The sequence below is a fragment of the Sciurus vulgaris genome (assembly GCF_902686455.1).
Source record: "Sciurus vulgaris genome assembly, chromosome: 7".
NCBI classification, from domain to species: Eukaryota; Metazoa; Chordata; class Mammalia; order Rodentia; family Sciuridae; genus Sciurus; species Sciurus vulgaris.
The window spans coordinates 16556189-16577270 of NC_136467.1; the positions used below are offsets into that span (position 1 = coordinate 16556189).

General features: G+C 42.2%; 2 protein-coding genes across 4 annotated transcripts in view; one reads left to right on the forward strand and one right to left on the reverse strand.

The window, feature by feature from the left end:
- The window catches only part of LOC306665398 (UL16-binding protein 1-like), a 162092-nt gene that overhangs the window by 58340 nt on the left and 82670 nt on the right, over positions 1 to 21082 (forward strand). The window lies entirely within an intron of this gene.
- LOC306666891 (uncharacterized protein) lies at positions 4301 to 6444 on the reverse strand (the record flags this gene model as incomplete). Its single annotated transcript, XM_079149190.1, has 4 exons — positions 6148 to 6444; positions 5135 to 5215; positions 4937 to 4998; positions 4301 to 4790 (listed from the first exon to the last, which is right to left on the reverse strand). The coding sequence occupies exons 1-4, from the start codon at positions 6274 to 6276 to the stop codon at positions 4301 to 4303; spliced, it is 762 nt and encodes a 253-aa protein (XP_079005316.1). The 5' UTR covers positions 6277 to 6444.

Here is a 21082-nt window from a genome sequence, read left to right on the forward strand (position 1 = left end):
GGGAGCAGATCCAGTCATTACAGCTTAGGTCCTGAGACAGCCAGGCGAACGAGAGGCCTGGGGCTGATTCTGGACTATAGGAAAGAAGGGAGGAGGTTGGTAGAGGCTGCAGAACCCTTGGATGATGGTGAACAGAAACTTATCACCCAAGGTGAGCATGGGTCTGAGATGGGGAGTAACCTGTGAGGGGTCCCCCAGGAGAACCGACTTAGGATATCTTCAGAGAGTTGAACATCTGTTTCTTTTCTGAAGGTTGAAGATGCTCCCAAGAAACTTCTGAAAATGTGATTCAGTTAAGTGACTCTCCTGGTTGGTCTTCTGCCAGTCTACCACCTGCTATTCCTCCGTAGAGCAAACGGAGATAGAACAGCGAATCCAGAGGCCTCCAGATGTCAGTCAGACTTTCCCACACCGCCTGGAGCTCTTCTGCTTATTCAGGTCTAGGCAGGATTTGGAAGAGGAGGTTTGGTTCACTTGTGGGAACACCATGAGCCCATACCCTAATGGTAGAGTTGGACCATCCTGACTGCTGCTTTCTCTCTCCTGTCCATTGTAGCAATGACTCTCACCTTTCCTTTGCCACCTTTGGCCTTGGGCACCCAGGATCTGATTATCCCCATGAAGATCCTGTAACATCAACTTCAACTTCCAGCTCTTTATTCTGTTTTGTGGTATTCTAATTCTGCACTTTTTGTTAACATGTTAGGTCATGTCCCTTGCTACCTATGGAATTGTGCTCTTAGCCTCTGGTAGAGCAACAAGACCAATATTTCATCTGGGTCATGTGCAATCAAATACTTCTCTGCACTTTGAACTGCCCTTTGTATAGTTTGGATGTGGAAAGTCCCCCAAAGATTCATGTGCTGACTATGGTGCTTTTAAATGTGATGCAGTCTTCAGGAGAGGAGGCACAGGGTCACTCTTTGAAGGGCTATTTATGTCCCAGGGTTTACTATTATATATTTCAGGCTTTGCAGTCTTTGTTACAACCAGTCGACTCTGCTCTTAAACCACAAAAGCAGCCATACTAATCCACATCCCTAACAACTGTGTATATATTTACCCCCCTCGCCCCTGCACATCCTCATGTAAAATGCTTGCAGTGTTTCATTATAATTACACATAATAATAGGATGTATGCCATACTCATACGTGCACATACCACAATCTGGTAGATTTTGTTACCCAGTACTTCCTCATCTCCTCCCTTCATTCCTATCTCTCTATCCCCTTACCTTACACTATTGTTTTCCCTTTCCCTTTATTTTCATGAGATGCACCCTTTATTTTTAAATTCTTTTTCTGAAGCTAGAAGTGGGGACAAGCAGTTAGTGTAGAAATACGGGATCAGTCAAATGGAGGAAATGAAGTCCATGAAAACCATCTGCCTCTGGAAGTCTGGAAGTTGAAGATTGCCCCTGGGAGAGTGAACTTTTTACATCTCATCTGAAAAACCAACCCTAGTCACTTAGGCAGGAAGGAGAGATAAGGTGAGAAAGAACTGGAGATTTTCTTATAAATTGGTTCATCAGTCAGCTAGCAAGTATCCTTCTCCGTTATTGGTCCCGTTAGCCCGCAGAATTCAACTGCTTAAGGATAGCTTCCCCGCCATCTTTTCTCATGCTTTCTTTCTCCTCCTCACTTTCCTTCTCTCTCCTCCTTTTCACACTCTCTCTTGCGTGTGCCCTTTCTCTTTTCCTCTCATTTTCTCTCTTACCCTGCAGGGAGACACTCTGTTTGCTTACTAAACCCTCTTATGTCAATTCTCGTGTCTGGTGTGGTTTTCTTACATTTTCCTTTTTCCTTCTGTAGCTATGAGGGAGAAAACATTCAGCCTTTTACTTTTGGAGTCTGGCTTATTTCACTTACCATGATGTTCTCTAGTTCTATCCATTTTGTAGCAAATAATGTAATTTCATTCTTATTTACAACTGAATTAAACGCCACTGTGTAAATATAGCACATTTTATTTTTCCATTCAATATTGATGAGCACCTAGTCTGGTTCCATAACTTAACTATTGTGAATTGTGCTACTATAAACATATGCACATATCATTATAGTATCCTGATTTTAGTTCTTTTGGAGAAATACCAAGGAGTGGAATATCTGGGTCATATGGCAGTTGTATTCCTAGTCTTTTGAGGAATCTCCATACTGATTTCCAAAGTGATTATGTCAATTTGCACCCCACGAGCAATGTGTGAAAGTACCTTTTCCCCCACATCTTCATCACCAGTTATTGGTATTCTTAATGATTGTCATTGTAACTGGGGTGATATGAAATCTCAAAGTAGTTTTGATTTGCACTTTCTGATTGCAAAGGCTGTTGAACTTTTTTTTTTTATATATTGTTGGCCATTTGTGTTTTTTCTTTTGAGAATTGTCTGTTCAGTTTTTCTGCCTATTTGTTGAATGGATTATTTGTCTTTTTTTTTGGTGATGACTTTTTGGAGTTCTTTACATATTCCGGATTTTAATCCCTTGTCACAGGAACAGCTGGCCAAGATTTTAAATTCATTCTTGGTTTTATTTTTTGAGCTTTGCGGGTCTTGTTAAGGAATTCGATGCCTGCACGGAGATGCTGGAGTGCTGACCCTATGTTTTGTTCTAGGAGTTGCAAGGTTTTGGTCTAATTCCTAAGTCTTTGTTCCATTCTGATTTGACTTTTGTGCGGGGTGAGAGACAGGGATCTAGTTTCATTCTTCTACATATGATTATCTGTTCTTTCCAGCACCATTTGTTACAAAGGTTATCTTTTCTACATCCTATATTTCTGCCACCTTTGTCAAAGATCAGCTGACTGTATATATGTGGATTCGTTTCTGAGTTTTCTATTCTGTTCCATTGGTCTTCATATCTTCCCCCCTCAATACCATGGAGTAGTTTTTCCCCCTTCTATATCTCTAGTGTAATTGGAGACCAGGAGCTGCCACGGGCCTCCAGCATCGCTCTTCTTACTCAGGATTGCTTTGGCTATTCTGGCTCTTTTATTCTTTCAGGTGAATTTTACAACTGTTTTTTTCCCATATAGTATTGTGAAGAATGTCATTAATATTTCCGTGGGAATTGCATCAAATTTGTACATCACTTTTGATAAAATGTCATTTTGACAATAATAATTCTGCCAATGCATCTTCTAAGGTCTTCCTTGAACCCAGGGTCTGTTGTATGTGGCCATACCACTGAGCTACATCCCTGGTCCTATTGTGTATAATTATAATGCACCAATTAAAACAGAAGAAAAAATATTTTTTTAAGAAATTTCTTTTTTTTTTTTTTTTTTTTTGCATTTGCCTCTTTTTACCAAAAATACAGACATATTTCAGGGTACTTTATAACAACTGAATAATTCTGTATTATAAGGATTTACTAATATATAGTAAATCCTACTGATTGAAATAGGGATATTTGAAATGTAAATGTTGGCATCAGATCTGCTATTATTTTCCTGCCTCTACACCATTTTACAACCCAGATTGTTAGTCTATGAACATCCCAGTCAGCTATTGGTCCACTTGTCAGCCTGCGAGCATTCTCCGCAGTCATTGGTCCACTCATCAGTCTGTGAATATTTTCAGCAGTCATTGGTCCAGATTGTCAGACTGTGAACATTCTCATCAGTCATTGGTCAGTTATTAGCCTGCTAACTACTTAAGAATGACTCCCCTCTCATTTTCTCTCTCTCTCCCTGCAGGGAGATACTCTGCCTGTTTGCTTAATAATATCTCTTGCGTGAGTTTTCGCATCTGAAGTGGTTCTGGGTACTTTCAATAATAAAATTCTCTTTTGATGATATTTAAAATTTAATTTCATTACTTATTTTTATTGGTGCATTATAGGTGTCTGCAATGGTAGCATTTATAGTTACAGATTCATGCACGCACATTTAGCAATAGACTTTGGGCACTATAATTCCCCAGAACGTCCTCTTTCCTCTTCTCCCTCCCCCTGGTCTCTTTACTGATCTCCCTTCCATATTCAGGAGACATTTCCCTCCACCTTTCTTTTCCTTTAAAAGAAAATTCTAAAAAGTAGGTATCACAGGAACTTGGAAGCTACTGGACATGCCACTGTGACTCAGGACAGCCTGGGATAGAGGATCTGTCCCAGGCTGAGGAGCCACGTGGAGTTCATGGCCATTCCTAACCCGAAACGCACAAGGCAGCCTGGTGTCCAGAAGCAAATGCCGCCACAGCGGGGACACGCACACCCGTCCCCAGTGGCTCTTCCAAGCTCAGGGGTCCGGGGAGAGAGAGGCTCTGGCGCCCCCTCTGAGGACGGAGGGGACTGGGGACCGTCAGCAAGCCCTCTCGCTCTCCTGCCATCTCGCTCCCTCCCGTCCTCCTGCCCTTAATTTTCCAATTTTCGGCTCCCTGGGCTCCCTCGGAGGTGCAGGGTGCAGAACCTGCCGCCGGGCCTGGACCGAGGGAGCCCGCAGGGGAAGTCTGGGGACTAAGGAGGGGACAGAGGTGTCCCCGTAAGTTCCATCCCGCAACAAACCGGCCGGCGCCGCCAAACGAACGAGAGTCGGGAGCTGAGCCAGGACGGCGAGAACCAGCGCCGCGCCAACCGCAGATGCCATGGGTCCTGAGCTCCGGAGCCCGGGAGGCCTGGCCGCTGGTAGAGACTTTAAAGTTCGATTCGCTCCCGGGAGCGTCCTCACCCTGCTGATTGGTACCTGCCTCGTCGCCGCACTTCCCTCCAGGACGTCCCACCGCCTGGGCTCAGTCCAGACCTGCCAGCTGGTTTTCCCCGAGGCTGCCACGGCCGCGGTGTCTTCGCACAACCTGGGCGGGATCAGTGCCGGGTGCAGGACCTCGCCTGGGTCCCCTTGGACAGCGCCGAGCAGGACCCTTCCCCAGAGGCTCTCGCAGCCTCCTCGCCCGCAGCTCCCGCCCTCCCGCCGCACTCTCCCCGCCGCCCCGGCTCTTACAGCAGAAGACGAACCCAACGTAGAGGATACAGTGGGCGCCTCCAGCCGGGGAAGCTGGCGACCTAAGTCCCAGGGTAAGAAAAATCTCCTTTTTACCATCAGCAGCCTCCCCACCGACTGGTCCCCAAGACGGGCCGCGTCCGCTGCCTGCTCCACGTTCCTGAGCTTCTTAATCATTCCGGTGTTCGTCTTCCTCACCTCACCCTCGTTCCTGCCTCCTCTGCGGATGTCTTGGGCCTGGCTGTTCAACCATCTGCAGCCCCACCTGCAGACTCCTCCCTGCCATTCTGAAAGGACAAAGAAGTTCGGGCCCCCAATAAAGTCCCGTCTGAAATCAATGTGGTTGAAGCCAGTTGTTAACTAGCCTGCCATCCAACATGGTTTTTAGTAGCTTCTGTGCCCCTGGAGCCTGAAACCCTCTGAAAGCAAAGGCAACTTCTCTTTTAGGAAAAGTTCTGGCAGTCAGACAGGAAATGCCCACTCTGCTGTTCCCTTAAAGCTTGCAGAGAGAAACTTTTTCCATTTCCTTTTCTTTTGAGGCACTGAGAATTAAATTCAGGGGCTCTGTACCACCCAGCTACATCCCCTGATCCTTTAAAAATTTATTTTGAGACAGGCTGTTGCTAAATCATTGAGTCCGGTCTGGAATTTGCGATCCTCCTGCAGCAACCTCCCAGGAGCTGGGATCACAGGCAGGTGTTGCAGCGCCTGACTAAGATTAACATCTTAAAGTTTCCTTTGGTCACTTACATTGTTATCTTGAGATCCAATCATTTGAACATCCATCCAAACACCAGGTAAGCACCTTTTAAGTAACTTCAAACACGCACTTCAGGTCAGTGTGCGAATGGGTAAAATGGTCACTTGAGTTTGAGAAGACTGTGACTACTTCATGAGTGGCTCCTGCTCTGCCCCCTCTTACACTGCCGTTCAGAGGTTCAGACACAGGCATTGCACACAGGGCCCTATGTCATGGCCTGGGCCTCAGGCCTATTGGCATCAGAGAAGGGGGAGCTAATTCCTAGTTAGAAAAGCCCTGCCGAGTCATCCACTTGTGTAAGTGCAGGGCACTTGCATAGTCTCTTCATTCACCTCTTTCATCCCACATGACAGAGTGGAAATTGATACAGGAAAATGCTTCAAAAAGTAAGTACAACACTCCTCAGTCAAAATGTCATGCCCTCTATTTCTAAGTACGGTCTACAACTCACACTCTTGCAGTCAACTCTGGAGCTGATTCCATCCCCATCTGGGATCTGGTTTGAGTCTGGCTGCCAGGAGCCTCCATCAGCAAGGGGCAGGAGTGCCCGGATGTGTTTCCCATCTCCTCTCCTGGCCATCCTTCCTAGGTCTCTACTGCAGCCCTCTGTTCCTTCTGTTCTCCAGGTTACTGCCTGGTTCACCCAGACTCGTGAGGTACGGGTGCCAAGCCCTTCCCAGCTGCCTCCCCCCAGGGATGACTCAAGCCCCTGTGCCCAGCCCTGTGCATGGGAGTGCCCTGGTACTGACAGAGCACCTAGAGCCACCAAGCCCTGTTCCTCCCAAGTCTGTGTACTGCCCACCCTTGTGTTTCTGTTGTCCTGTGGCCCACTACATGGCCCTGTTGGGTAGAGATGTTGGTGAATCAGGCAGAGTCTTCTCTGCTTTTCATACCTAAGGAATTGGGTTTGCAGGTGTCCTGTGCCTCTGTCCTGAAGCAGCAGCAGGTCTGCACTTGGTTCAGCAGCCCTCCACTTTCCACAGCCTGAGGATCATGGCATTTATGGTCAGTCGGTACCTATCCTCCCCGCCGACGGCTATGCAGGGTCGGATGTCTTGTCCTTGTGACCATTTAATGGGGAGAAGACTCAGGAGATGGGGTCAGAGTGGGATTCAGGTCCTCTCTCCAGTCCTCATCCCAGGTTGGTCTCCTCAGCATCAGAAGCCACTGGCCCTTACTTCCTCTCATTTCTGCCCACGACCTGCTGGCCTCATGCTGACCAGGACAGGGCTACAGCTAGGGGACACCTCTGAGGATGACTGCAGTGACCCTAGGGGTGAACTGAGGGGAGGTGTGGAGGCAGCTGTGGATTCAGGTATTGTTTTGTCCCTGATGTTTTATGGGAAAGGGACCCCCAAACACAGGAAGAGCCCTCCCTTAGCCGCTGCTTCCCATGGAAATACAATGTACCACATAATCATAGAGCACAGTTTCCGGTAGGTCCTTTGTCAATTATTTTAAACAAAAGTTATAAGGGGATTTGCATATTCAAAGACTTCATCCTTGAAATATGTAAACAATGATCACAACGTGAGAATCTCTTACTGTGAACTCAAGGCTTAGAGAACTCAGGAGAGAATGATGTTTCATCCTGGGAGGGTGAGGAAGAGATGATGGCAGGTGATATTTGTGTCCATCTAGCAGGATGACTGGCTCTTGGCCAGGGGGAAGCAGGTCCTCAAGGCAGAGGAATGTGCCTGGTAGAAAGCCTGGCGGCAGGACAGTGAGGACTAGTGGGTAGACTAGGGAGGCTCAGCCGTGGGGTGTTGGGAGAGGAAGAGATGGTGGAGTGAGGAGGTCTGGGACTTGCTAGGGCAGTTGTGAGCTGTGGGAGGAAATCTGAGAGAAACCAGCTGTCTGGGCCTCAGTGCAGGCAGGTCCCCACAGGGTGTGCCCGACATACGTGTGCCAACACGCTCGCTCAGAGAGAAGAGGGCTGAGGTCACCTCGAGTAGCTGCCAACTCCTGTTCTGTCCTTCGGCCCCCTGTCAGCTCTGTATTTTCTCTGCAGGGACAAAGAGCTTTTCCTAGTTTGCTTTTGTCCCGGTGATCCTCGGTTGAGACCTTCCAGAAACACTGCCCATCCTCCTGGGCTCTCCCATTTCCCCTCTATTCCTGAAGCATGATCTGGGTTGGGGGCAGGTGGTGTCCAGTCCAGGAGGAAGGAGCCATTCCCCATGAGTGCTGACCGTATTGTGGCATCCTCTTCTCAGCCTGTGAGCCCGGAGAACCTTCTCCCCTCATCTGAAGTGACCATCTTCTCTTCTTGACATGCCCTTGTTGCCAACAGGCTTCCAAGTCTTCCAGTCCCCAGTGTTTACCTGTCCTCTCATAGTTTACATGTCCCTTGTGCCAACCGGTGAGAACAGGTGTGGGCAGCTAAGTGGACTCACTGCTTTGATGTGAACCAAACGCTGCTCATGCCTCTGTCACCTGAGCACAGTCCTCCTCATGCAGCGTCCACCTTCCTTTGTCTTGCTTTTTAGCTTTTATGAATCCAAGGATCAACTCTTCCAACCATTGTGCTTGTTGGTTTGATTCTACTGTTTAATCATAGAATTATATAAGATGCAGGGTTGGAGGCGTGGATGGTGCCAGTGGCACATGAACAACCATTAGGGACGTAACTCTTTTGGGGAAGTGCTAGGGATTGAGTCCAGAGTCTCCAGAATGCCAGGCAAGCAATCTGCCATTGAGTACAGCCCCAGCCCAAGGAGCTTAACAGTTAAACAAAGAGCCACTGCTAAGCCTTATTTTATTTATTTATTTATTTGGCTTGCTGAGTTTCCCTGTGCCTTCCTAAATTGCTGAGGCTGACTTTGAACTTGCAATCCTCCTGGCTCAGCCTCCCAAGCTGCTGAGATTACAGGTGGGGCCACCATGCCCAGCACTGCTGAGCCTTAAGAATTAATAGTCAGAGGATGTGAGGGAGGATAGTTGCCTAACTGGGAGTGGAATGTGCCATGTGTCTGTGATTTCAAAATCAATAGTTATGACTTTAAAAAACAAGGCTCTAATTGCTGTCCTTTATTTTAATGTGCAGAATCTTGCCACCCCACGTTGGGCACATAGCATGAATAAACATTATTTTGGAATAATTTAAGACATTTTTGATAAAAACAGAACAAAATTTATCATTACAACTATTTTGAGTGTACAATAAATGTGTTCATTTTCTGATATTTTGGCGTTCACTCTTGCAGTCAAACCTGGCCTGTCTTGACTGACACACTACTTTTAAAATTATTCCTTTTTTTCTTTTCAGGTTAAGGGTATCTTGCAAACACAATGCACATTGTGAGAGTTTTTAAACATTCAACCTGAGCATTTCAGGTCTTTCATTGCTGAGGTGAGTAATTTATACAAATTTCATTTGGACTTTTTCTTAAATATCTGGACTTTTCCCTGTCATCATATTGTGGATTTTGGGGATTTCCTCCCTCTCTATCTCTGTGTCCTGGTTACTGGGTTGAATTTTCTTCTGCTGGTTCATGAGTTATGCGTTCTGTGTTTCTTGCCATGCTCATTGCCCTTCACCTGTGACCAGTACTAAGGTTTATTTGCATTTATCCTGAGTTTTGCTTTGCCCCTAATAACAAGTATGTGGCACAGTTTCACATCCCTTTTGTGTGCCCCCTGCTGCCCTATTGCTCTGACACTGCTCTGAAGTATGTCTGGGTCATCTGTCAGCATCCTTCTCATCTGTTTTCAGTTCTGCCTGCCTCCCCTCGTTGCTCCCCAGTCAGTCTTTAACACCTCACTTGGCTCCTCCCCTTCCTTGGTTCTCTTGTCTTCTTTTCTCATAAAATTGGAGTGCTGTCTGTGAACAAGTACTTTCGATGTGGACCTTTGAAAACATGTATTGGTGCATTAAAATTATGTATAATAGTGGGATTCATGATGCCATATTCATACATTCTCATAACTTCTATTTTCCTTTTTTCCCCATTTTTTAATCCATAAGACACTTTTTTCTCTCACAATATGAAAAAATTTCTCCTTTCAGAGGATGCTCTCCATATTTCTCACTGTCAAAATATTTCATATCTCTTTATATCAGTAATCTTTGTAGCAAAGGAATATGCTTGCCCTCTGTATGAGTTCAGCTTCTAGAACATTCTTACCAAATACTGTTCGAACTCTACCTTTCTTTCATATTTTGTAAGAATTCCTTCTTACAATTGTTTTGGTCTCCACTCTTGGTCAAAATGATGTGTCTTCCTGATTATAACACGCAGTGTCCCTGTCATTAGTATTCCACAGTGAGTCAAAGTGCAGAGCAAGCCGTGCCTCTTTGTTCTCAGATCCTGGGTGAATCATCTATTTGGTAGCTCTTGGTGGGAAAGGGGGTGGATTGGGCTGTGAGAGTCAAAGAAGTGAAGATGTGGCCTGTGGTGAGTGACCGTTGAAATAATAATGGTTAAATAAAAGTATCTGTTAGAATACATTTAAAGAAAAATATGTCCAAAATATTTTTACCTTTTAAAAAAATTTTTTGGTTGTAGGTGGACACAATATCTTTATTTTATTTATTTATTTTTATGTGGTGCTGAGAATCAAACCCAGTGCCAGGTGAGTGTGTTTACCACTGAGCCACAACACCAGCCCCTATTTTTACCTTTTTACTCTTGTTCTACAAGGTTTTAAATTACCTTTGTGACATGCACTAGACTTCTGTTAGAAGTCTACAGCTTCTGTATATTTTTTTCTCTTTTTAAAATTAAAGGCTTTTTATTATTTTGTTATATAAATATCACAATGATTAGTGTCTGCATTTCTGCCTCACTGTCTCTTATTATTTCTATCCCTGACAAGTCAGCCAACATATTAATTTTGTTCTTGTGTATACAGAGTTAAGTTTGAGAGTATTATAAACCTAACATTTGGGTGTATAAAGTGCCAGTTAGGTCCGATGGTTCTATCTGTACTTAACACATACAGGGTTTTTTTTGTTTTGTTTTTTGTTTTTTTTTTTCTTAACATCGGAGAAGGGAGTTCATCTTAAAAGTTTCCTCAGAAACAAACTGAAATTCACCTTCTCCACCCTCCAAAATAGAAGCACTCAGGCCCATTGTGGGCCTTAACTAAGTGACACAATCTCAAGCCAACTAAATCTAAAATCAAAAATAAAGGAAAAGCTGGGTGCAGTGGCAACTGCCGGTAACTCCAGGGACTGAGATGCCTGAATTTGAAGGATCTCGAGTTTAAGACCAACCTTTGTGAGAGAAACACATGACTTAAGATCTTGACCAGGCTTGATTTTCGTGAATAACATAAATACATGTTACTAGAGATATGTATACACCTAAAACTAAATATGAAACTGGCTTGCGAGGTGTTTGAACCTAAAACTTGAAGACCAAAGTCAAGGAAGTAAAAGGGCCAAGGAAAAAGCAGCCAATATCTGGCCCTTGCCCACTAAGGTCAGTGAGTACCCAGACCCCTTTAAGGGCTTCGAAACCCCACTGAGTCCCCTGATCTGCCACTCAGGAAGATCCTGAGGACCCTAGAGAATGGAAAGCCAACTGGTGGTGCACATTCTGCAAAGAGGAGGGGCATCAGAGACAGAAATGTCCCTGATGCTTCCAAGAGAATCCACATATGGTCATCGATAACCTGACACATCCGGCACATGGTACCACTGGTAGAGGAAAGGTAAAGGAGCCAGGAGGCTTCACACATGTCCCTAGGTGTGGTCACTGAGGAATCTCAGCTGACTCTTAAAAATAGGACCAAGGTCAGTTTTGACCAGCTTGGTCTTAGACACCTGGCAGGAGAGTATGGCCTGAGCACAGTCCTACATGGACAACTAAAATGAAAAACAACGTTTTCTTTTTTAATGTGACTTAAGATGTACACTTGTGACAGCTCTAACAAAAGTAAATAAAGCTGAGGGCTGTAAAGAAAGAGTTTGGACTCTAGAGACACAAGTTTGTCCTGTGTTTCAGAAACTGCCTGAAATACTAATTGTTTTTGTATTAATTGTTCACCAAAAAATTAATGCTTTACTTTCTTGTTTATTGTTGTCGTAGCATGAACCTTGCCCAATGTGCACCTTGTTCAGTCACCTGCCAGCTGCCATCATGGACCTCTAAGTGTCCATACCCCACCTGACAGAAAGCAAGGAATTTAAGTCACTTCTCCTCCACTCTGCCCTCTCTCAGCAGGAAGCAGGATCCATAGAATTGGAATGTAGTAATCCACAGCGGGGGAGATGTAAAAGTGGTCCACTTGACCTTTTGAATATAGCTCTGAAGCTTATTTTTAAAAGGGACATGTTTTCGTTTTCATCTTCTCCCTCTCCTGTTCACTAACCTGGGTTCAGGGAACAAGATTACCTTGAGTTATCTGTGCTCCACAGGAAGGAGATATCTGAGAGGATCTAGGAAGTAAATGTCTCCAAAATTAACAAGCGAATCTTAACACACCCTGTCAGGGCATGCCTGAAATGTAGTCTTTGAAGAGCTTCTTTAAAATTCCCCTGTTCCTCCTGATGGGCAGAATCACAGACTTTGGAATAGGAGTCCCCTGTGTTTCTCCTTTACTAGCAAAGCAATAAAACTTCTTTTTCCTTTTTCTCCAAAACTGTGTCCTCATTATTGAATTGGCACTGGGGGCAAGGACCAAGCTTTTGGTTACAGTACTATAAGAAAACATAGTGAAAATGTCTCAGGGCATTAGAATTGGAAAAGATTTTTTGGACAAGTCCCTAAAAGCACAGAAAACAAAAGAAAAAACAGACAAATAGGATGAATCAAACTAAAAAATTCTCTGCAAAACTAAAGCAACAAAAACATTTGCATGCTGTACATCAGATAACAGGTTAATATCCAGAATATATATGAAACTCAAGGAACTTCATACCTAGAAAACAAATAGCCTGAATTCAAAATGGAGAAAAAAAAAATCTGAAAAGACATTTATCAAAAGAAAGAAGCAAATGGCCAATAGGGCATACAAAAAATAGTCATTATCACCAATCATCTTTGAAATGCAAATCACAACTACAATGAGATATCATCTCACTCCACTAAGAATGGTTGTTAACAAAAATACAAAAGAAAATAAGTGCTGGTAAGAGAATACTTGTATATTGTTAGTTGGAATATAGATTCCTAGTGGGGCAGATTTAGAAAGGTTTAGGCAGCCAGGACAAGATGGCGAGTGAGCAGGTTGAGGGCAGGACCAGAAGGAAGGAGCATGGAGAGGGTCTTCTGAGGTCAACCTCTTGCTTGATGTAAGTGTTGATGGAATCAAGTGAAAGACCTAATCAGACAGACACTTCCATCCTCCTGCTCCTAAGCAGGGGATTTAATCACATCACTAAGATGTGAAGGATTATAGAAAATAATATTCCTGCAAGATAGCCCCCCCCCCAAAAAAAATGGAGAGATGTACAGCTTGGAAGTAGGGAAGAGAAACTAGCCAAGGATTAACCTCCCATAAAATTCTTTCCTGATAATATTTGGGCCCTAAAGGAAAGGGTAGACACTGAAGGTTGGACCCTGAACCTTGACCTTCCCCATGGCAAACTGGTCCTAAATGGAGGCACAGCATATAACAATGGGCAAGATTTGAGTACTCATCCTTCAGGGTCTGGACTCTTATCTACCAGACAACATGAGTTTCAACCTTTTTACAATTGCCCTCCTAAGTTCAAGTTTTCCCCTGAACTGCATGTGCATGGCTTCCAATGATTACATTATCCTCATTGTGCCCTATAAAACCAAAATTGCCTCTCTAAATGAAGGTCATTTTCACATGTGGAAAATGAGCCCCGATGGTGCCCAAGTTCTCAAATGAATAAAGGTTTCTCTGAATCTGTTGAGGTCTGCATCCAATTCTTTTGCGCTTACAAGATATATGGACAGAGGAGGGCACCAATCAATAATAGTGAGGAGAGCATGGACAGGGGAGGAGAGAAGGAAAGAAGGAATTCCAGAGATCACAAAAAGAACAGGCCAAAACTCCCCAATTGAATTCCCAGCTCTGGGGTCCCTTTTCTTCAGAAAAGTCTTCTCTGTATCTCTGTCATTTTTGCAATAAATCTACTTCTTGCTTTTTATATCTGTGTCCTGTTCTTCAATTCTTTGCTGAACAGAGACTATTGTCTCTGCACCAGTAGACGGTAATAGAGCCACTGGGAAAAATGGTATGGAGAGTCCTCAGAAATTAAAACACAGAAGTAGCATATGATCCAGGAATTCCTCTCGTGGGTAATAGCCAAAGAAATAAATCCAGTCTGTCAAAGATATACGCCCTCCCGTGTTCACTGCAGTACTACTCACAAAGACCATCAAATGGAAGCAACCTAGGTGTCCATCAATTGATGAGCAGGTAGCGACAGTGTGCTACATACACACAGTAGAATACTATTTTCATCCATTAAAAGGATAAAATTCTGTCATCTGCAACACAATTGATGGAAATGCAGATGATCATGTTAAGGGAAGTAGTTAATTTTTTATTCCTCCTTCTTCATAGCTGACACATGCTACATAGTTCTATGTCTTCTTTGTTCACTTTTTAAAATATTTCAAACTTTATCTTGCCTTACCACCCTATTTTCTCTTCACATAAGAAGGTGTAATTCCACTATCTAATAGGAATGGTATAGTTTTTACAATTCCAACACCACTCATGTTGCTATAATTGTTAACAGTGAATTTTGTAGTAGATACCTGCTGTTTAATGCCTTATGTAGTTCATAGTTCTTTTCTTATTTGTATTGATGTTAACTGCTGACCCCACCATTCCTATATAGGTTACCATTAGTATTATAGATGTCAAAGTAGACACTGGGCATAAATATTAAGACTGTACATCTGCTGCTAACATCAGTGCAATTCATGGTTCCCCTCTTCCTTTAAGAGGGGCTGGAAAGTGATTGGGACGCTTCATGTTTACAGAGTACAGATCTTGTTGCCAAGCAACACTCACAACTCAGCCAAGTAACAGGAAACCTCACCCCATATATGGTTTAGTCCCACCTAGGCCTCAACAATACCTCAACACATAGAACTGAGGAGACAAAAACCTGAAAGTCACAACCAAGCCCAAAGGGGAACAACCAGAGGGAAAGCTCAGGTTCTACTCCTGGACATCTACTCATATATCAGAAACAGAGAAATACCAGAACAAATAGAATATTTACAGACAAAGGGACACACGTGATAAAGAGGAAAGGGAATTCATTTCATTTGATGTGAAAGTCTGAGATCTCAGAAAATATGAGGAAACAGGCAACCCCTCCACACATACATTCTTCCAGTACAGGATCCCATAGATATGAAAGTAGATAATTTTCCAGATAAAGATTATGAAAAACTAATTACTAAAACATTTATTGAGCTACAAGAAGATCTAACAATTGAGTTAAGAGAATAAATACAGATGAAATACCATGTCAATAAAGAAATAGAGATATTTAAAAGAAACCAAACAGAATAGCTGTAAATAAGCAACAAAATGCATCAAATTAAACATTTCCTCGAAAGCATCACCAACAGATTAGGTTACCTACAAAATAGAACTTCCAGCTTTGAAGACAACTTTAGGCCTCGAAGACAGGTAAATAAGCTTGAATACCCAATATGCAATCAAGAAAAAATAACTGAAGACCATAATCAGAATATGCAAGAATTCCGGGACAGCATCGAAAGAGCAAATCTGAGAATAACTGGGATAGAATAGAACGTGGAGATACAGGGTAAAGCATTAAGAAGGTTTTCAATGTGATATTAACATAAATTTTCCCCATATCAGGAATGAGATAGGAAACTACATACAGAAGGTGTATAGGACCCCAAATGGACAAGATCAGAACAGAACTTCTGAAGGACATATCATAGTCAAAATACCTAACACAGAAAATAAGGAAAGAATATTAAAAGCTAAAAGAGAAAAGTATTAGATCATATTTAAAGGTAAACCAATAAGGCTCCCTTCTGACTTCTCAAATCAGACCCTAAAATCAAGTAGGTCCTGAAATGAGATATTCCAAGTTCTAAAAGAAAAAAATTCCAAAACAAGATTGGTATATCCAGCAGAGGTTCTTTTAAAATCAATGGAGAAATAAAATCTTTCCATGATAAGAATAAACTAAAAGAATTCATGACCACCAAGCCAGCACTAAAAAAAATGCTCCAAGTTAAACTGCACACAGAGGAAACCCCCCCAAAACTCCAAAACTCCCCAATAGATGAAGATCACTGGAAGAACAACTAACCAATGAAAATCAAGACAGAATTAAATATAGCAAACCAAGTCAAATGGCAGGAAAGTACAAATACTTATCCCTAATTCCACTGAATGTAAAAGGTCTCAATTCCCTAATTCAAAGACACAGATTAGTGGAATGTATCAAAAACCAAGATCCAAATATTTGCTGTTTGCACTAGGCTCATCCAATAGGCAAAGACACCTGCCTGCTGAAGGTAAAAGGATGGAAAAATTATTCTATGCAAATGCAGCAAAACAAGCAGGAGTAGTTATTCTCATATCTGACAAAGTAGATTTCAAGCACAATTAATCAGAAGAGACAAAGATGCCACCACAGGTAAAAGAAGCAATTCAAAAAGAAGGTATAACAATAGCAAATGTATATATCCCAAATTTCAGTAGACCTAGTTATATAAAAAGTATAACTGCTTGTCATTACATTCCACATAGATCCCAATACAATAATACTGAATGGTTTCAACACACCCTTATCACCAATAGAGAGGTCTTCCAAATGTAAAATCAATAAAGATATTTTCAACCTAAATAATAGTATAAATCAAATTGATCTAATGGCCATGAACAGAATATTTTACCCCCACAGAGCTGAATTTTCTTTCTTCTCATAAGTTCATGAAACCTTTTTCAAAATAGACCACATATTCTGGGTCACTATGTAAGTCTTAGTCAATACAAAACAATTTGTCATAATGGTATGCATAATGAAATGAAACTGGAAGTCAAGAGCAATAAAAATAATAGATACCACATAAGCACATGGAGATTGAACAATACTCTCTGAAATGAATAATGGATCATAGGAGAAATTAGAGAAGAAATGAAGAAGTTCTTAAAAATAAGTGGAAAGGGATACAATATGTCAAAATCTCTGAAAAAGAATAAAAGGAGTTCTAAGAGGAAAAATGATGGCAGTGAATGCCAACATTAAAAAAAAAAAAAAAAAAAAAGGAGAGATCCCCAATAAATAAGCTTATGCTCCATCTCTGGCCTTAGAAAGGAAGAACAGGGGTTGAGCATATAGCTTAGTTGGTAGAGTGCTTGCCTTGCATGCACAAGGCCCTGGATTCAATCCCCAGTAACACCCCCCAATAAAAAAGAAAAAAAAAAAAAAAAAGAAAGAAAGAAAGAAAGAACAAACTAATCCCCAAATCAGTAGAAGATAGGGTATAAGGTCAGAGCCCAAAATAATGAAATGGAGAATAAAAAATACACAGGATTAATACAACAGAGTTGGTTCTTTTAAAAGATCATTAAGATTGAAAAATCCTTAGCCAAACTAGCCAAAAGAAGAGAGAAGATTCAAATTTAAAAAAAAATTAGATGAAAAAGGAGATGTTACCCCAGATTTTTTTGAAATTCACAGAATCATCAGAAACTATTTTGAAAATTTATACTGTAATAAATTGGAAATTCTAGAAGTCATTGGCTAATTTCTAGACATATATAACCACCCAAATTGAACCAGAAAGGCATAGAAAACCTAAATAAAATAACAAGTAATAAAATGAAGCAGCAATTAAGTCTTCCAACAAAGGAAAGCCCAGGACCAGATGGATTCTTAGCTGAGTTCTACCAGCTCTTTAAAGAAGAACTAACACCAGTTTTTCTCAAATTATTCCACAAAATTGAAAGGGAGGAAATACCTACAAATCCATCTACAAAGTCAGATATAACCCTGATATCAAAACCGGATAAAGATTCATCAAGGAAAGCAAACTACAGACCAATCTCCCCGATAAATATAGATGCAAAAAATCTTTAATAAAATGTTAGCACACCACATCCAAAAATATTTTAAGAAGATAATACACCATGATCAAGTGGGATTCTTCCCAGGAATGCAAGGTCTGCTTGACACGTGCAAATCATTAAATGTAATTCTCCATATAAATAGAATTAAGGACAAGAATCACATGATTATCTTGACATGCACAAAAGGCCTTTGATGAGAAACAGCACCCACTCATGCTAATCCTGGAGAAATTAGGTACAGAAGGAACATACCTCAACACTACAGACAGTATTGGACAAACCCAAAGCCAATATCATACTGAATGGAGGAAATCCAAAAGCTTATTCTCTATAATAGGGAATGTAATGCACATGCGCGCGCGCACACACACACACACACACACACACACACACACACACAACCCAAACAAACCCAGTACTTAGATGGGCATATAATTCCCAAGATTTGGGAAAATCTCAGCTGTTAGTTTACTGAATAATTCCTTAACATACACTAAGCACTTATTTTGTGTATATAGTTCTCCCAGAGGGTCAAAGGCAAAGAAAATGCTCCCTTTCCTTAAAAAAACCAGGTGTGGGAGTTAGAGAGACTACATTCTGTCCACTTCTGGTGGCATTCTTCTGTAACCAGAGCTTTTAAGACATAGAAGAGAAGTTCATATCATCTGGGAGAAGTTGAGGAGGCATGATAGCAGATGACATTACACCTAGACCTGAAGAAATGTTACTACTTGATTGGGTGGGAAAAAATGTAAATGGAGAGATGAGCAGGAGCTAGAGCCATTGTGCATACTGGTGTGGGGACAGCAAGCAGGCCAAGACAGTGGCCATGGGCCCTGTGGGTCAGCTTAATGAGGAAGAGGATCAAGAGGTTCCATGGGAAAGGGAAGATAAGGGCAGTTTCATGGGGACACATAGAGACTCCTAGAGGAAGCTCACCTGGAAATTTATTTCTGCACTCCACTGTCTGGAAAGGAAGGAAAAAAGAAAGTGAAAGAGACAGGGATAGAAGTTAAAATTGTTTGAACATACTTGGTTTTGTAAATTTTACTTTGGGAGTTTGACATTTTAAATATAAATATTGAATTACATATTTTAATTTCATAGTTATATGATACATTTTAATTACAATCTTAATATATATAATATGAAAATATTTTATATAAGCAAAAAACAAAATGAAATTATGCAAAATGTTATCCCTGAAAAGCAAAAGCAAAATGATTTTTTAAATGAAAGTGAACATTTAATGAAAGATCTGCGTATGCCACATACTTAGTTGGATGATCTGTCTACATATTCTCAGATAATTCTCATAATTCTTTTTTTTTACAGACTGCATTCTGATTCATTATACATAAATGGAGTACAACTTTTCATTTTCATGGTTCTGTATGATGTAGATACCATTTGTGTAATCATACATGCACATGTACATAGGGTAATGATGTCTGTCTCATTCCACCATTTTTCATACCTCCCTCTCATTTCTTTCTACATAATCCAAAGTTCCTCCATTCTTCTCGTAACCCCCCACTTCCCCACCCCCATTATATATCATCATCCACTTATCGGGGAAAACATTTGGTCTTCGGTTTTTTGGGATTGGTTTATTTCACTTCTAACCTGTGGCTTTAAAGTCTCCTGAAGGTGTCCACAAACTTTATAATAATGGGGTTACCCTATAGCATGAATATTAACAATTAAATATTACACATCAATCAAGCACAGTGCTTCCAAATTTAGGGAGCTCTCTCTTGATCTTTACAATGTTTCTACATACACACTGACCCCAGCCACCAGCCTCTGTGATTGCAGAAGAGAAATCATGGGGAAAGGGAAAGGTGCTTCTGCCAGAAGAGGAAGAGGGCAGCCATGGAGGACAGACCAATGTCACCCCCACCATTATTCGAAGGTCATCTGGGGCAACTTTACTCACACTCAACTGGAAATGACAAATGGCATAGTAGTTATTTCTGGGGTATAAATTGGGTGTAGGGAAGGGTACTTTAAATTTTTGTTGTATGTAATTTTGTAGCAGTTGAAAAAAATTTAATGAACTATTGTGTTTGTGTGTGTGTGTGTGTGTGTGTGAGAGAGAGAGAGAGAGAGAGAGAGAGAGAGAGAGAGATTGAACCCTGGTGATAAGGCCTCACTCAGGACCTGGGAGGGAAAGTCTCCATGGGGAAGGATGGAGCTCAGCACGTCCCCAGAATATGGGAGTTTGGACAGGGGAGGACTGACTTGATGACCCCCTTCCAGGATGGGGACAGTGCCCTCCCACTGCTGGCCTCACCTACAGCAACCTGGTTTTAGACTGGGTGCATGAATTCATCTTCTAACCCTCGTCCCTGCCACCCAGACCACCAGCCTTCCAAGGGCATCTCCTACTGGGGATCTTCATTGAAATTAACATGGCTATGGAGTGAAGGACTGGATTTGTAAGTGTCTCAGCACATGTAAGATGTCCTCTTGGGGACCATCATCCTGTCCCTCACCATGAGCCAGTCCTGAGTTCACAGAGCTGCTCCCTCAGCACCTGCTCCTTCCAGGGTCCCCAGAAACATGCTGGCCACCCTAATTCTCGCCTTCTACAGTGTCCAGCTGGTGAAGGAGGGTGACTGACCCCTGGTGCTAGAGAAGCAGGAGCAGGACAAGAACAACTGAAGGAGGGAGGGAGAGGAAGGACTCTGCTCAGCTATTCCTGTGCCTGGAGGCCTGACTGGCAGAGTGCAAGACTTTTCAACCACACACACTCCCACGCAGCATTGCTAATGTGTGTAAGAGGGAGAGGAGCACGCTGGTTATGTCTTGTGACAGATAACCAATTACTAACCTCCACATTCTATCCTTTTCCATCCTCCTTAAAATCTGGAAAAATAAAATCTACTTTGTGTGTGTGTATGTGTGTTGTGTCTGTGTGTGTGTGTGTTTTAGAAGCTTGATGTTTTCTTTATTATATTTTTCACCTGTAGCTCTTTCATTTAGAAACTGGAGACAACATTTTTATTTCCTCCTGGATGTTCCCCTTCCCTCCCTGATCAGACTTTAGCAATTCAGACTGTAGGATTAAGAGACAGACATGGGATGATTAGTAAGAAAATGCCCAGGTTCCCTTCGTTCCCAGAGTTTGCCTTCACTAGTCTATGTAGAATCTCCCCATTACTGTTGCTCTGCTTAAGCGTGCTCATTGTGCTCTCTTTGAGCTGAGCCGCAAGAGCGAGGCATTTAAAATCAACCCCTTCCATGAGTCCCTTCAGGAAAAGGGCTTTATATACCAAATAACCAATTGATGTCCCCACACTCTCCAGAGAGTCCTTTAGTCTACAGGGCAAAAAATAAGGAATTTTTACTTTTGTCATGGGTTTTTCATAACTAGGAGTTTATATTGG